This window comes from Schistocerca piceifrons, chromosome X (assembly GCF_021461385.2).
Source record: "Schistocerca piceifrons isolate TAMUIC-IGC-003096 chromosome X, iqSchPice1.1, whole genome shotgun sequence".
NCBI classification, from domain to species: Eukaryota; Metazoa; Arthropoda; class Insecta; order Orthoptera; family Acrididae; genus Schistocerca; species Schistocerca piceifrons.
In genome coordinates, this window is record NC_060149.1 from 481,238,532 (window position 1) to 481,256,633 (window position 18,102).

Genomic DNA, 18,102 nt, shown 5'->3' on the forward strand with positions numbered 1-18,102 from the left:
CAGCCATTGTAGAATTCACAAAAGTTGTACTTGATGCTCTTGATAAAGATGAGTGTGTCACAGGCATATTTTTGGATCTTTCTAAGGCCTTTGATACAGTCAACCACAAGATTCTATTAAATAAATTAGAAGCATTAGGAACAAGAGGGGTAGCTAATGACTGGTTTCGATCATATCTAGCAGATATGGTACAAAGAGTAGAGATAACACATACTTCAAATAAATCCAAACATTTAGTAAAACACTTATCAGGACCAAAATACATTAATATAGGAGTTCCGCAAGGTAGCATATTAGGCCCAATACTACTCATGATATACATCAATGACTTTCCCAGTAGTGTTACTCATGGTGAAAAAATTCTCTTCGCTGGTGACAGCAATATTATAGTCACTGAGAAAACACAAGAACTCCTTGCCAAGAAAGCAAATGAAACTCTCAAGGAAGTTTGATTGGTCAATAAGCAATAAAGTGACATTGAACATAAAGAAAACTAAAGCCACGAATTTCAGTTTGAAGAGGGAAAATGACAATGTTAAATTAAATATAGATGGCACCTCTATAGACTGCGTAACAAATGCAAAATTTCTAGGAATGAATACTGATTCTCAGTTGAAGTGGTGTGGACACACAAAGCTACTTGTAAACAGAATGTCATCAGCATGTTATGCCCTTAGAATCCTATCATCAGGGTGTAACATGCAGTGTCTTTTAGTTACATATTATTCATATGTACACTCAGTTCTTAGCTATGGCATTCTTGTTTGGGGAACAAACACACAAAATGTGAACACAGTTTTCAAATTCCGGAAAAGCACCATAAGAATAATAACCAAAAATACTAGTTGAACTCATTGTAAAGATCTGTTCAAAACACTGGGGATTTTAACTGCATCTTGTGAATACATTTACCAGTCAGTTGCACACATCAAAAATAACATTTGTAATTACTGCACAAACAGATCTGTCCATAACCATTGAACAACTTATATTTACCAAGAAAAAAAAATAAAATTCAAAACAGCATTTTCTACCAAGGAATAAAACTGTACAATAAATTAACAAAAGAGATTAAAGAAATTGCAAAAATACCCTTATTTAAAAAGGCAGCTAAAAATACCTGTTATGCAGTACAACTTATACATTGAAGAATTACTTAGATAAAACAGAGTAGGGGTTTAGTAAAAAAAAGTTATACATATAAATAATAATTATTATTACTGTAAAACATCCAGCATTCCACGTAACACTATGTAGTGTGTGTGTGTGTGTGTGTGTGTGTGTGTGTGTGTGTGTGTGTGTGTGTGTGACCTCGAATGACAAAACTTTCACAGTTGAAATAATGAGAAATTTATATTATTATTATTATTTGTAGCAGATACCCACACCCTGATTTGCAACAACCTTGTCTGTCTCACTACAGTGCACAGGCCTCGAATGACACTGCCCATGCGTTTGCTGTAGTTTTAAAGTGTGGGGAGGGGAATGGGAAGATTTAATCTTATGGGTTTTAGTGTTGTAGGACTGCAGGATCCAATGATGCACACTATACCACATGTAATAAACACTATTTTATTACTTGGAAGCAGACATATACAGTTAAATACATTCTTGATCACTCTCTATGTGTGTAAACTTTCACGCGCGGCCACAGACTGCCAGAAAGAGCTTGGCAAAACAAAGATCAAAGATATTACACATGACTTGGTCAATAGTCGCCACATTAGCGCCCCCCCCCCCCTTTCTAAAGTGTGGAGGTGGGCGGATGGTCCTGCCTGAGTGGGTGAATCCTCATACAGCAGTCAAGGGATCCAGGGAGGGGACTGTCAGTTGTGAGGAGCCGGGGTAGCAGACCTGAATGCCTGTTGCAGTATGTAGTACTTTTGCCATGGATGGGTCAGTACCAACAGGCAAGGGGAGAGACTGGAGAAGGTGAATGTGGGTTAAGTTGTCATTGGGGGAGCTGGCTCGTTCATAGAAGATACATACACTCCTGGAAATTGAAATAAGAACACCGTGAATTCATTGTCCCAGGAAGGGGAAACTTTATTGACACATTCCTGGGGTCAGATACATCACATGATCACACTGACAGAACCACAGGCACATAGACACAGGCAACAGAGCATGCACAATGTCGGCACTAGTACAGTGTATATCCACCTTTAGCAGCAATGCAGGCTGCTATTCTCCCATGTGGACGATCGTAGAGATGCTGGATGTAGTCCTGTGGAACGGCTTGCCATGCCATTTCCACCTGGCGCCTCAGTTGGACCAGCGTTCGTGCTGGACGTGCAGACCGCGTGAGACGACGCTTCATCCAGTCCCAAACATGCTCAATGGGGGACAGATCCGGAGATCTTGCTGGCCAGGGTAGTTGACGTACACCTTCTAGAGCACGTTGGGTGGCACGGGATACATGCGGACGTGCATTGTCCTGTTGGAACAGCAAGTTCCCTTGCCGGTCTAGGAATGGTAGAACGATGGGTTCGATGACGGTTTGGATGTACCGTGCACTATTCAGTGTCCCCTCAATGATCACCAGTGGTGTACGGCCAGTGTAGGAGATCGCTCCCCACACCATGATGCCGGGTGTTGGCCCTGTGTGCCTCGGTCGTATGCAGTCCTGATTGTGGCGCTCACCTGCACGGCGCCAAACACGCATACGACCATCATTGGCACCAAGGCAGAAGCGACTCTCATCGCTGAAGACGACACGTCTCCATTCGTCCCTCCATTCACGCCTGTCGCGACACCACTGGAGGCGGGCTGCACGATGTTGGGGCGTGAGCGGAAGACGGCCTAACGGTGTGCGGGACCGTAGCCCAGCTTCATGGAGACGGTTGCGAATGGTCCTCGCCGATACCCCAGGAGCAACAGTGTCCCTAATTTGCTGGGAAGTGGCGGTGCGGTCCCCTATGGCACTGCGTAGTATCCTACGGTCTTGGCGTGCATCCGTGCGTCGCTGCGGTCCGGTCCCAGGTCGACGGGCACGTGCACCTTCCGCCGACCACTGGCGACAACATCGATGTACTGTGGAGACCTCACGCCCCACGTGTTGAGCAATTCGGCGGTACGTCCACCCGGCCTCCCGCATGCCCACTATACGCCCTCGCTCAAAGTCCGTCAACTGCACATACGGTTCACGTCCACGCTGTCGCGGCATGCTACCAGTGTTAAAGACTGCGATGGAGCTCCATATGCCACGGCAAACTGGCTGACACTGACGGCGGCGGTGCACAAATGCTGCGCAGCTAGCGCCATTCGACGGCCAACACCGCGGTTCCTGGTGTGTCCGCTGTGCCGTGCGTGTGATCATTGCTTGTACAGCCCTCTCGCAGTGTCCGGAGCAAGTATGGTGGGTCTGACACACCGGTGTCAATGTGTTCTGTTTTCCATTTCCAGGAGTGTACATTATCTGGCTGCATAACAAAAAACACTTTAGAGCCACAAATAAAACCTGTGTTGACATTCACTACCACTCCCGTATACAGGTTGACAGGATCTCCACACGAGTCATTGGCAGCAACATCACACATTCCGAGGCTGGCCCCTGATAAGTCACTGAATTCTAACAGGGGAGAGGCGGGGGGCTGCCTGTAGGAGGGGGAATCATCACACACATCACTCTGTATGGGAATGTCACACGCACCTGTAGCACTGTCACACACACCTGTAGCACTGTCTCACGATTGGGAGTGGGTAACGTCACAAGTGCGGGAATGGGCGTCACTCATCTGCAGACCGTCGGTAGATGGCTCGTGTGAGGCAAGTGTAGCAGGGGATCATGGCTGACTGGGTGGGGTATTGAGCAGTTCTTCCAGAGACCATGCGAGTTTGAGGTGGCAGACAGATACCGTTTGAGGTGTGCCATTAATGAGCACCTCGAACGTGTTGGTACACCACGATACGACTCTGTGCGGGCCCAAGTATGGAGGTCTGAGTGCCAGTCGAACAGTGTCATAGCACACCATGACGTGAGTGCACAATGCCAAGTCCTTATGCAGAAATACAACAGGGGGCGAATGCGGTCAAGGTGGAGGCACACAAATGTTAGCGATTAACTCCTTAACATGCCCGACGAATGTCGAGTCGCAGCTTTGATCTGGAGGGAGTGAAGGCTCGACTAGCTGTGCTGGGAGTGTGAGGGGTTCTCTGTACAGTACTTCTGCGAGGGATGCACCAAGGTCCTCTTTGTAAGTGGCCTGAACGCCTAACATTACCCATGGTAAGGCGTCAGCCCACTCACCTCCAAGGTACATCAGGGAAGCTTTAAGTATTCGGTGCCAGCGTTCGACAAGCCCATTGCTCTGGGGGTGGTATGCTGTAGTCCTAAATCATTTCACCCCACACAGTTCACAAAGCTGTTGGAAGAGGGCGGACTCGAATTAGTTGCACTGGTCAATGGTGATAGCAATTGGGCAGCTCAAGGGCGAGATCCACATTAATAAAAGGGCTCGGGCTACTGCATCGCCTGTGATAGCAGTGAGAGGAATTCCCTCTACCTAGCGGGTAAACCTGTCAATGGCAGACAGTATGTAATGGAAGGGGCCCAAGGGAGGTAAGGGCCTGACAACATCAATGTGTATGTGCTGGAATCTTCTTTTTGCCACATCGAACATACCCATGGGGGGCTGTGCATGACTACTTTTGCGCGCTGACAAGTCACACATGCTCGTGCCCAACTGCGACATTGTTTTATCACCCCCGGCCAAACGAAACACTCACATACCAGATGTGTGGAGGCATGAATGCCAGGGTGTACCAAGTCGTGGATACTATTAAAAACGTCCTGGCGGAGAGGTGCCGGAATTACTGGACTTATGCGTCCTGTTGAAATGTCGCACAAGTTGGGTAATGAAAACCCAGGAAGCATCCTTAACTCTAGTTTGAGTCCTGTTTTAACATCAGAGCGCAATGTGGTGAGTTCAGTATCCTCTGTCTACAATTTAGGGAGTTCACTGAGGTCCAGTTGTGAAGATAAAACCGACACACAAGATAGAAAATCGGCGACGACATTGTCTGCCCCTCTGACATAACGTATGTCATTCATAAACTGACATATGAGGTCCATATGATGAAAATGTCTCGGGGACGAGTCCTTGCCTGGGTTACAGAAAGTGTATATCAATGGCTCGTGGTCAGTAAATACCACTAGATGGCGACCTTTGATATCATCCTGGAAATATTTGATAGCAGCATAAATAGCAAACAGTTCCTGGTCAAAGGTCGACCATTTACATTGGGAAGTGGACAGTTTGTGGGAGAAAAATCTGAGATGCCGTACCACAGAACCCACGGATTGCTGAACTACCACCCCCACTGCTGTATCACTCGTGTCTGTAGTAAGCGAGATGGGAGCATCAGGAATGGGGTGAGCGAGCATAATGGCTGTCTGTAAGGCTGACTTTAGGTTATTGAATGCACAACGCATATTGGAGTCCACGTGACCGCCTGAGACCCTGAAGTGTTTTTTTCTGCGAGATCATCCGTCAGTGGGTCTCGTATTTCAGCGGTGTGGGAGATGTGTTTGTAGTAGTAATTTACCATTCCAAGGAAGTGGTGGAGGCCCTGAAAATCTTTAGGCAAAGGCACCGTACTAATGGCCTCGACCCATTCGGGTATGGGGTGGATGCCGTCGGCAGGAACCCTGTGGCCTAGAAAAGTGACACTAGTGCAGCGGAGTTGTGACTTAGCATTGTTCACTGTGACACCATTTGCTTTTAATAGTTGGAACACTGTATTTAAATGGAATTCATGTTCCTCGAGGGAGGAAGAAAAAATTAACAAGTCATCCAGGTAGGCATATGCGAAGTCCAGTTTCCTGACCAACGAGTCGATGAACTGTTGCCACGTCTGTGCAGCATTTTTAAGGCCGAACGACATAAACAAATTCTCGAACAACCCGAATGGGGTGGTGATAGCAGTTTTTTCAACATCCTCCAGTGTCATTGGCAGTTGGTGATACACCTTGTGACAGTTGATTACACTGAAAATTCGTGCCCCATGCAGTTGGGAAGCAAAGTCTTGAATATTTGGGATGGGATAATTATCTAGAATTGTTCTGGCGTTAAGTGCCCGATAATCACCGCAGAGGCAGAAAGTGTCATCTTTCTTGGGCACCAAATGAATGGGTGACGACCAACTACTAGAAGAAGGGTGAATAGTCTTATTATCTAAAAGTTCCTGAAAAACAGCTTTGGCATGTTTAAGTTTTTCCGGATTTAAACGCCTAGCATTTGCACATACTGTATTGATTCTGTGGACAGTACTGTTGTTGATCGCGAACACTGATGGGTGTATGGGTCTGCACCCGATGCACAACAACTAACCCGTAATGCACACACTTGTGTGTCCCAGGCCGGTGGGTCAGCAGCTGTGGTGATGATCCAGTAGTAGTCCTTGTCGTAGAGCTTGGTGGAGTACTTGGTTGCGTCACGGGCACAGCTTCTGTCTGGCAGTAGAAACGTCACATGGTGTCAGTGGCAGGTGCGAGGAATCAGTGCAGGGGTTGGGGCTGTGGCCATGTGTGACAGCTGGGTGACCTACTTAGAAGCATCCATGAGCTTGGCTTGCATGGCGGCGATGCGTAGGCGGAGGGCTTCATTGCTGTCTCAAAGTTCGTCATTGTGTGATCTAAGAGAGAGCACTGGAACAGCAGTTTCAGCTGGCTTACACAACAGAGTGGCACTCTCAGGTGAGAGGGAAGAGATACCTGAACCAGTGGTACTGTCTATTGAGCTAATGGTTAGTGTACCTCATTGTAGGTTGGGTGACAGTGCAGAGGCTAAGAGAAAATCTACCCTGTGCACAGGTTCGTCCACCTCCGCGATAACGAAAGTCCACTGTAAGGGGGTGTTAACTTCCTGCAGTTTAAGGCTTCAATTAGTTATTCCATGACATTGAATCAGGGACTTATTGGCAGCTCAAAGCAGGGGGCAAGGCTGACACTCGAATTCAATACCTGCGGACAAAGGTATCACACTAACCTCGGCCCCCGTGTCGACTAGAAATGAAAGGCATGTCTTTCACATACAAGCGTCTTGGTACATGGGGTGAAGCAGTATTAAGTGACAGGCATCTGAGCTGTGCAACGCGACCCATAGCACCTGAATTGGGTCACGTTATTAGTTTGGGAATGCACATGGAGAACAACTCTTCTTAACCGCATCGCCAAAATGGAAATAACACCAACTGGGATGGCACGTGGTGTCATTCATCATGCTAGCTGAGGTCAAAATGGCAGTGTTGGGGGGAGTGGGGGGGGGCCTCTTGTTTGCAGGTTCCTCCGGTGGTGGCGTTGCAGTAGTACTGATGTGAGAGGAGTTACGGCGGAGGCTGCCAGGTGGTGTTGGGTCCACTCACATGCGCGGAGTGAGTTGTGCGCACTCTGTACCACACAATGGAAGCTGCAGCACAGGTGTGCCAACCTCTGAGGCCGCAGTATGTGGGGTGGGCAGAATGTTGTATACCTGGTCTGCAATCTTCAGTTTGGCTTCTAGTGGGGCTGAAGTCACATGGAGAAGTGGAATTTGAACTTCCGGAGGAAGTTTGAGCAACCAGATGGACCAAAGTGTAACATCTGGCATGTGATGTGTGTCTATCATGGTGTGGAGATGACGCCAGAGCTGTGACGGGGATCTGGAACCCAGCAATTCGTGACTGATGAGGCGGATAGCTTCCTCTGTTGATGTGGACAGTCGCTCAAGGATGGTGCATTGGGCAAATGCATATTTGTCCATAGTGCGAGGCGAAGCCACAATATAGCAGATCAGGTCCAGTTCTTCATGGAGGTGACATAGAAGGCAAAGGAAATTCGAATTGTTGTCGGCGATGCCGTGTAGCTGTAGGACGTGGTCGACCAAGGCAAACCATGCGTGTGGGTGGTCCTTGCGAAGGGGTGGTAGCTTTGGCCAATGGATGGGGAAGTATCGATATAACTGTTTATTAGAAACTGTCACTCCCTGTCCATAGTTCTGCAGCCTAATTGGCTTGGGTGCAGTAGCGGTGTACCGGCTTCCAACACTGTCAGTGCCATGCGGCAAGGTAGGCACAGCTGGCTCGACCTTGGTCGAGAAATCAGCGAATCGTGCGCTTGATGAAGTAACGCCAACAGGCGTAGAATGGACCGGCACAGTAGAGTCGACCATAGTCAATCGATGTGCAGAGAACGATGGAGTACAGTTTCCAGGCCCCTCCCCTACAGGTGCATTAAAAATTTTAAAATCACCTAATGTTTGTTGAACACATGCGGTAGATGCAGCAGGAATGGTGTGTGCCACCGGAAACACTCGTAAAGCGGATGCAGATAGTGTGTGGGGGGAGGGGATAGTGGGGGCTGGTGCAAGCTGTAGGGTTCCGGGATAGACATGAAATTTCCCGTCTTGGGCGTCCGGCTCGATTTGTGCCACCACTGATTCGGGTGGAAAGTTCACACTGGCACTTGGGACACCCGCAAACATAGTCACTGGGGTTTGAGCACATTGTGTCAGCCGTTGTTGAGCACTCGGAACATGTGGAAAGTTCATACTCGACGTAAAATATTCCTATTCAAAGTTTTGTGCATGAAAAACATTCTGTTGGTATGGAACACTGCCACACAACTGCTGACTTATGTACGATAATGGAAAGTTGTTGTTCATACCTGATGCCAGTACACATGGCTATGGGAATGCAGAAGCACTGTCCTGTTGCGAATTGCTAGTAGGTGTGTTTCGAAACTGCATTGAACTATTACAAACACACGGTGGATAATTGGAAAACCCTGCCAAAGCGTCCATTGGGAAACTTAGTTGGCACGTGTGCAGTGTGGTGGGTGGCAAGTGATCCATTGTGTACTGCTCAATGGTACAAAAGTTCGTTGTAGCACTTGCAAACAAAATTCGTGGTCACCAGTATGGGTTTTAGTGTTGTAGGACTGCAGGATCCAATGATGCACACTACACCACATGTAATAAACACTATTTTATTACTCGGAAGCACACATATACAGTTAAATACATTCTTGGTCACTCTATATGTGTGTAAACTTTCATGCGCAGCCACAGACTGCCACAAAGAGCTTGGCAAAACAAAGATATTACATGCAATTTGGTCGATAGTCACCACAATCTTATTGAGGAGGGAGATAGGATGTGGTGGAGGACTCTGGGGGATGAGGGTCCCAAGAGGAGGGTAGGGGGTGGGGTCGGTGACATTGAATGTACCACGCTAAATTGCCTCAGTCATCACCTGACACCCCTCTCAAGGTCGAGTGTAAGCTGATACTCCCCTTATCAGTGACCCTGAAAACTATACCAAGGTCATCTCGTATTCTCACTAGATAAATACTACAGTGCATATGGAAAAGCTCTCTAAACATCTGACATAGGAACTTCTGACCTGCAGTGATTAATAAAGGCAATGATTCAAAGCACCAGTCTATGGGCAGAGTAAGCAACACTTGTTGTGTCTCTTTCAAAGCCACCATCCTGCCATTTGCTTTCAGATGATCAACACCACCACCACCACCACAACAACAACAACAACAACAACAACAACAACACAAGTAATTTTAAACAAAAATAAATAAAATATAACGTCCATGCTGCCTCCACCTGATCCTGATAGCCTGCAGTGTGCATAATTACTCTATGTGACACAATTATGCTATGGTCGGCAAAGCAAATAGTTCATAAGAAGTTCATAGTTCATCATCTGTCTCTTTCACTCCTATACTCATTAATTATATTTAACAATGTGTGTCAGACTTGCATTGAGCGTCTAGGTAGGGATTAATAAGGCATTTCTCCAGCATGACTAATTTTATTAGTGTTGCTATATGATTACAATCAGAAAACTCTTTATCTTATCCTTAGATTATATGTGCATTCCTTTTCCACCTACTGGTTTCAACCAATGTCCAGCATTTGTCTCACTCCACAATTTTTACACACCACACTTCCCTTCATTACCAAAGTGACGATTCATTCATGTCTCAAGTTGTGTCTTATAACTGATCCCCTCTTTCAGCAATGTTGTGTCATAAATTTGTTTTTCATCAGTTTGATTCTGTACCTCTTCATTATTTACTCGATCTAACCATCTAATCTTCAACATTCTTCAGTAGCAATATATTTCAAAATCTCTCTTCTTTGTTTAATTAATTAATTCATTCTTTCATCGTGTTCCATAGATCCCATGAAGGAGGAGAGCCTTCAGGGGTGCAGAAGAAGTCACAGCATACAACAACAAAAGACAAGGAAATTGTAGAAACTTAAGATTCATAGTGCAGTAGCCATAAATTAGTATTATACTGCTTAATGCTGTTCATGCTTCTGCCACAACAGAGGCTGCTCCCAAGGGCATAACACATAGTACTAACCTTCTTGATCACTTTATCTGAACGTTGAGTTCATTTTAACTTGTATTGTTCTTATTTATTCAAGTCAGAAGCAAATACAACACAATTAATAACAAAAGACAGTAAGACTTACTCAGCTACACTACTGTTGCTCAATATCTTGCAACACCAATTGTGCTCAAAGTCACAAGTAGAAGATCTACTTCTGTGCAAATGCAGGGCATAGTTGACTGACCAGTAGGTGTTCCATCTTGTGTTCTTCTCTGCAGTCACAGCTGGTATCCACAGGGAAGTGTCATTTCCAGGGGTTACTCCTGGATCTTCCAACTTCACATCAAAGGTGGCTGAATGACCTCTACCTGGTCCAATTCTATTCATGCCCAGGTGGGAGGGTTTCTGAAGGGGATGGCCAGGTTGAATCTTCTCAAGTTGAGAGATCCGAAGTTTCCTCCTTGCTGTAGCTGCTGCTGTTTGCATCATTGATGTGGTCATCATGAAATGTGTTCTGGACCTCAACCTCAGAGTTTTTGTGATAAGCCTGATTAGTTCTCTATGCATTGGCAGATACTTCATGAAGGTTACTTGGTGGCATAGGCCTGTGAGCTGGTAGAGTATTAACCCAAAGATTTTACACACTGTGCTTCATTCAGGGTAAGACCATCAATGACTAATTCTGGTGATTTAGTAGCAATATAGTTGTGACTGACAGTGTTTTTTTCTGATATTTTCAGATTTCTGAAGATGTCCATGGATCCTGAAACAATAAACCTAACAGCCATAAACATAGTGCAGTCCATGGATTCTGTTCTGTCATTACCATCACAAGCAGCTTTTGATGCTGCACACAGACTGGTTCAAGAGTTCATGAGCAAGTGAGTACCTCATTCATAACATAAAGCAGTACTCTTACTACCCCATTTCTGGCAGCAGCAAACAGAAACTATAATTTATATGATATTGCAGTGTTTATGTTGTTAAGAAGAATGAAGATATGTTACTTTGGACATTTATGCAAGCCATTATGAAATACAGGAAATGTATTTGCAATTGTGAATATAAACAACCATCAGCTGTATAATGGAATGACAACAATGAAAATTTGTGCCAGACTGGGACTCGAACCTGGATTTCCCGCTTTACAGGAACACCCATGTTAACCACTTTTGACACAGTATCCAGGCATAATTCACAGCCAGACCCAAATTTCCGTATGTCAGCATTCCTACGTCACAACCCATATTTGTACACATATTATGTAATTCCCATACAGGCAATGACATTTCAATTGAAAGTCACTGCCATATATTGGCAGATACATATGATATTGCAGTGCCTGTGTTGTTAAGAAGTACCATGCATGTGCAAAGCAACAGACTCTGCAGCAACTACAGCCATTATGAAACGTGTGAAATGTATGAAATGTCCTCCCCTGTAAGGGAATTAATAATGTGTGTACGAGTACAGGTTGTCGCACAGGTACTCCAAGATATGGAAGTTTTGGTCTGGCTGTAACTCATGCACAGACGGCCAAAGCGGATAAGGTGACCACTAGCATAAAGCAGGAAATCTGGGTTCAAGTCCCAATGTAGCACAATTTGCATTGTTGTCATCCCTTATACAGCTAATGGTTGTTTGTATTCACAACTATGAACACATTTCATTATTATAATTTATTTTTATTTAAAAACTAAATCTTCATTATTAAATCTAATTTTCTGTGACTGCATATCATTACAATTGTGTCCAAAAATTAAGCATAATTGAGAAGTGGGATGGCTTTTCCTGGGTTGGATATCACAAAAGCTAAAAAAAGATCAAACATAATCAGAGTACAAAGCAGAGCCTATATAATTAGTGAGATTCTGAAACAAAAAATACACATTTAACAAAGGTGCTCAACTAGTCTTTTGTTTCAATATATTGTTTTGGAAATGCATTGGCATAATTTTTAGGGTGAACATGTTGCAAAATTTAACTAAAATTTGTCCAGTTTTGTTAATTTATGAACTAAGTAATTTCCAGCTGTGATCCTGTATTTCTTTTTTCAGCTAACAGGGCATTATAGTCATTCATCTGTGTCTGAACCAGATTTTGTGGAATTATAGACACTGTTTCCAGGTTCTATTAGCTGTCTCTTCATCTCTTCTATTGTCTTCATTGGCTACCATGTGGCATTTATCAATGAAAATATTTTGCTAGCATACTTTATAGCAACTGTAATTAATATTTCAGTTGCAATACTGGGTAGGCTATTTCTTTGACACTGGCAGTATTTTTGAAGATTTGTTTATCCATTTACTTTTGAAGAATCTATGGTTGCCAAAACTCATTTCATTTTCATTTGAAAATCTTGTTTCTTGTAATTACTTGAATATTTTACTCTTTTCAGGTTTTCTTTGGGTTATGTAATATTCATGTTCATAAGAGTCAATTCATCTTCAGTGTTCTAAAAAACTTAGTTTTTGGATCTCCATTCCTCACTGTTATGTGTCATTCCAGACTTCCAGAACCTGAATCTCTGTTATCAACAACAGTGGATTGATTACCTCAATGAGTACTGAAGTGATTTCTGCCATGCTTCATTATTCTTGATTCTCAGTGGTTTGGATCAAAGTTCAACTTTAGTACTGAAGCATATTGTCCTAACTGCACCTTTGCTGATGACATGCTACTCACTGTAACATGGGTTTAGGTAGACAATGAAATGGTTCTTCCAGCTTTCCACTGAGCTCCTTATGCCACAAAAGGCACTGGTCAGTTTTGCCTGCACACTATAATAGATAGGGGCCCTCAGAGAATGCTATCAGCTGGACTGCCAGCCTTTGGTTTCTTTAAAATGTTTTCTGCATATGACTACTACAGCAGTATATTCGTTGAAGGACATTGTGATGGTTCCAGCTTGGCTGTTGCTTACAGATTGGCTGTTGCTTATACATATTTAACATATTAATTTTGTGGTATTAGCCAAAAGCAGCCTCACAGGCCATTCTCAAGTGCTGCAGGTGCCAACATGAAATATATTCGAGTATTTAGCAGTGGACATGGCAGTTTCCAAAGCAAGCACATATACATGTTAGCATCAAATTTAAAACAGAATATTCACTGAACAGGACAATAGTTTCTATGATGACCACTACTATATTCAGAAAAACATTCTGTTTTAAATTTGATGCCTTCACATATAGGTGCTCACTTTCAGAAATGCCATGTCTGCTGCTAAGTAATCAAACACGTGGGGCAGATGCAGATATGGAAACATTGCAAGAAATGCGTGCTTGGGAATAAATGCAGATGTTAGTCAGGCAGACTGTGTTACTTTATTTGACTATGAATGGAATGCTTGCAACATCCTCAATATGTTTCAAGTGTCAGTTGTGGTCAGGGCAGTGTTCTGTGTAGTTGTGAATGAATTATGTCAGAGCTAAATGAATTCAAATATGGGCAAACTGTTGGCGCTCATATGGTGGGTACTTCCATAGCCAAGGCAGTGGATGTGTTTGATGTTTCAAGAGGTACTGTATTGAAGATTTATACTGCATACAGGGAAAGCAGAAGAACATCATGTCCGCAGCTTGTGGTCGTGCGGTAGCGTTCTCGCTTCCCACGCCCGGGTTTCCGGGTTCGATTCTCAGCAGGGTCAGGGATTTTCTCTGCCTCGTGATGACTGGGTGTTGTGTGATGTCCTTCGGTTAGTTAGGTTTAAGTAGTTCTAAGTTCTTGGGACTGATGACCATAGATGTTAAGTCCCATAGTGCTCAGAGCCATTTGAACCATTTTTTTTGAAGAACATCATGTGTTATGTTACAATGCCAATGAAAGTGTGTGTTGTGTGACCATGACAGATGGTCATTTAAGAGGATTGTGACAGAAATAAAGAGGATAGCAGCTGCAGAAGTCACATCAGAAATGAAATCATACTCATGAACCCTGGTAGCACTAAATCAAACCAAAGGGAGCTCCATAGGCTGGGAATTGATAGATGGGCTGGAATTCCAAAAGCACTGATCAGTGATGCAAATACCCATAAAAGGACAATATGGTGCCAAAACCATAAAACCTGGACTATGGAGCAGTGGAAGCAAGTCATTTGGTCGTACGAGTCTTGTTTCATCCAGTTTCCAACTTCTGCTCCAGCTTACATTCCAAGAGTGAGACATAGCAGGGGTTCAGTGATGATTCAGGCAGCCATATCATGATGCTGAATTGGTCTGTCATTACTCTTCAAGGTAGCATTACTGTCATTGATTGTGTGACCATTTTAGCTGATTAGGTCAATACCATGGTACAATGTTTGTTCCACAATGGCACTGCTGTGTTCCAAAATGACAGATCCTCTGTTCAAACAGCTTGCATCATCCAGGACTAGTTTTATGAGAACGAGAATGAATTGTTGCAACTCCCCTGGCCTTCACAGTCACCAGATCTCAATATTATTGACAATTTATGGTCTACTTTGGAGAGAAGGGTATGTGGTCATCATCCACTCCATCATCATTACCTGAACTTGCTGCTATTTTGCAGGAAGAATGGTATAAAATCCTCTTGTAGAATGTACAGGACTTGCATTCATCCATTCTAGATGACTACTGTAATGTCAACACTTTTTCTACACTCTATTACAGATGGTAATATGTTATTATTTGTGTTTCCATACTTCAGTCCACTCCATGTATATCCCTGTATATTATGAGATGTTAGCACCTACAGTGCTTGAGAATGGCCTGTATGGCTGATATTGGCCAATGGAGCCAGGTGGAGCCACTACAATGTCCTTCTTTATGATGGGTTATTCCTCCAGCTCCTCTTTGCAAGATGCGGCCATGAGCTTGTGACCGGTATAACAGAGCAGAGGTTTTTTTAACACCACAGTGCTCTAATAGGCATGGTGCTTTTAGAGGTGGTGTGCTGTAGCCTTTGAACTTATTTAGCCAGCCAGTTATGTGGGGAACCCATAGCTTAATGTGGTTCTGAACTATGGTGTAACTCAGTATTTTCACACTTAAAAACACACACAGAGGTGAAAGAAATGATAAGTGACAGGTAAAACGCCTAGAATTGAGTTGGGATCAAACTCCATACTGAAGGATTTGCAGTTTGGCACTTTACCACTGTGGGACCAAACCACTATAATAGCATGGTTATTATTATTATTATTATTAGTAGTAGTAGTAGTAGTAGTAGTAGTAGTAGTAGTAGTGGTGTTTTTACATTATAATTTCCATTGTTTGGAAATTTATAGTTCAATATTTTCTTATTTTGACTTCACTTCTTTAACAAGCTCTGTTATTCATTACAACACATTCTATAACTTCTCATGATTGACACAAGGATCAAATTTAATAACACTAAAATAAATAAATTTGATGTCACCAGGTACATAGATTATTCAAAAATTCTTTGAAGATATATTTAATGTTCACACTTACAGCCACACCTTAGAATCAGTGTATTACACATAGCATAGTTCTTTGTTTGCTCCATTAAGGCAAATAAAAGTGATTATCCAAACCATGTCATTTTGTTGTGAAGCTGAAACTGCCCTTTCTTTTAAAAAACTCAAGCAGACTGTTAGCAATGTTAAAATTCTACATTAGCACAAAGCTGCACAAATAAGTTATGGGTGCAAGACAGACCAATATACCTGATTGTTACCTTCTGCATAGGTAATTTCCAAGATCACTTCCAGGTGATATATATCATGACTATCATGGAGCGAGATACTAATTTTGTTTACAGCACTGACAATGATGGTTGAGCATGCAACTGTCATGACATCAGAAATCCATTTTGTTCACAGCATTGACAATATCAACAACAACAAAAGACATAGCAAAGTAACTGACAGTAATTTAACTTACCTTACTCATGATCCAGATCTTCTTCATCAACGGTTCCACATTTTGTGTATGCAGCCAATAGCAATCCTGTTTTGCTGGAATCGGGTTACACTCTAGCTATATCTTTCACTAGGTTTGACACATGTCTCTCCGTAACACTCCATGCAATTTTTAAGATCATTATTCGGCACTAAATGAAATCTAAATCACTTTCCACAGTGCACAATCTTAGAATTAACTCCCACCAGGTAAGGGAGGTGCAAGTTAACACTGCACCGGCTTCAGTTCACTCATCTGTAGAATGCTGCTGACAAGGTTCACTATTAAAAGACTTTCTATTAGCAATGCTGTAAACAAAAGCAATAACTAATCGATATCTGCCACCATGAGTGTTGCACGTTCGACATATGAAGGGCTTATTTCAATAGTGGTACAAGTCTATTTTTGTTCATTTTTGAGATACAGAGTCCTAAATTTAAATGAGCACTGAAAAATCTGCAGTCAAGATACTAAAAATATTAAAGTATATGACTTGTTGCTAGAGATGAACCTTTCTTTCTATTTGTTTGGATGATTTCAGCAGCATTATATGCTGAAAAGTGGAGGTAATGGAGTAGAACCACTACTGAAATAAAATAAATTGAAAATTGTAGATAAACCTGATAATTCTTTTATTGCAAATAATTTTATTACAGTTTTAATGTACACCTTCTTATTAAATTCACATGTATAATCAAACTACACAGTCAGATATGTTTCAGGTCAATTGGTTTCTGTACAACTAAGGATTACATTCTTCTTCTTCTTCATGGTCCAGACATCTGTCTTCTGTTTGTAGAACAAGGAAATTACTATATTTGATAGCTAGAATATAAGGGAGCAAATCAAGCATATTCTGCATTTTCTTTTTCAGCACTTTTCTCGTGTGTGGGTAAAGTTCTGAAACTGCAATAGTATCATGTGCATGTGGTCTCCCTCTACCATGTTTGGGAGCAAGGTTGAGGACATCTAAGTCAATGTCATCATTCAGTGTTTGCTTGTAGAGCATTTTGTACAGCTGTTGCCACTCAAAATGCATCCATTTTATTTTCAACCAATTACATTGAACATACTCCTCATTTTGCTTCCTTCTCACCACTGCATTTTGTAACTGTTTGAGTGCTAAAAATTCAGAATGCTTCAGTTCTGTGCATACAAATTTATTGTTTCTGCCAGTTTTCCTAATTGTTTCAAAAATATCATCTGGGGAAAACAGAAATTCTTTCTCGTTTAACTGTTTTTCTATCAAGGCAAAATCCCTGTCATTTGGCAAATATGAGTGACCTGGGAGCAAGAACTTTAAATCCATGACGTTGACATGAAATTGAGGAGATTGTGTCACTTTCATTAGTGTTAGGGCAATATTTATGTTCCTTTTTTGCCCACCACATGTCACTGTACGCAACTACCTGTTTTTGAGAAGTGACACACTTTTCAATATGTTTCAATAATCAGCTACCAATTTCCTGTGAACCCCTTGATCCAGATGTTTCATCCCAAAAATACATCTGGATTTTGCCATCAGTTAAATTATGGCATCCAAAATTATACATGTACATGTTTCTTTTGTAGTACAATATCGATGTTGTCAGTTTAGGAAATGCAAGTGCTTTTTGCAGGTCAAAGGTAAACATGAATATCTGGGAATCTGCCTCTTTACTACATGCTGTGTCTGTAGCCATTGCTGTTCTTGCAGCTTCAGCCCTCCTAAGGTGAAGCTCCTTTTCAGTTTGAAGCTTTCTTTTTTCTTTTGCATTGGTAGCAGTGTCCATTTCAAAGCTCAGTTTGTCACAAAAAGAGCAAGTGTCTTTATGTGCTGGTTGAAATGACAGGTTGAAGTCTTTGTTAAGGATTTTTGGATAGATGTGCACCCCCACAATTTCT

General features: G+C 42.8%; 1 protein-coding gene across 1 annotated transcript in view; it reads left to right on the plus strand.

The window, feature by feature from the left end:
• The window catches only part of LOC124721803 (aminopeptidase M1-C-like), a 437,502-nt gene that overhangs the window by 390,316 nt on the left and 29,084 nt on the right, over positions 1 to 18,102 (plus strand). Inside the window, exon 13 of the mRNA XM_047246924.1 lies at positions 11,074 to 11,214. Coding sequence (XP_047102880.1) covers positions 11,074 to 11,214 — 141 coding nt within the window. The remainder of the gene's footprint in view (positions 1 to 11,073; positions 11,215 to 18,102) is intronic.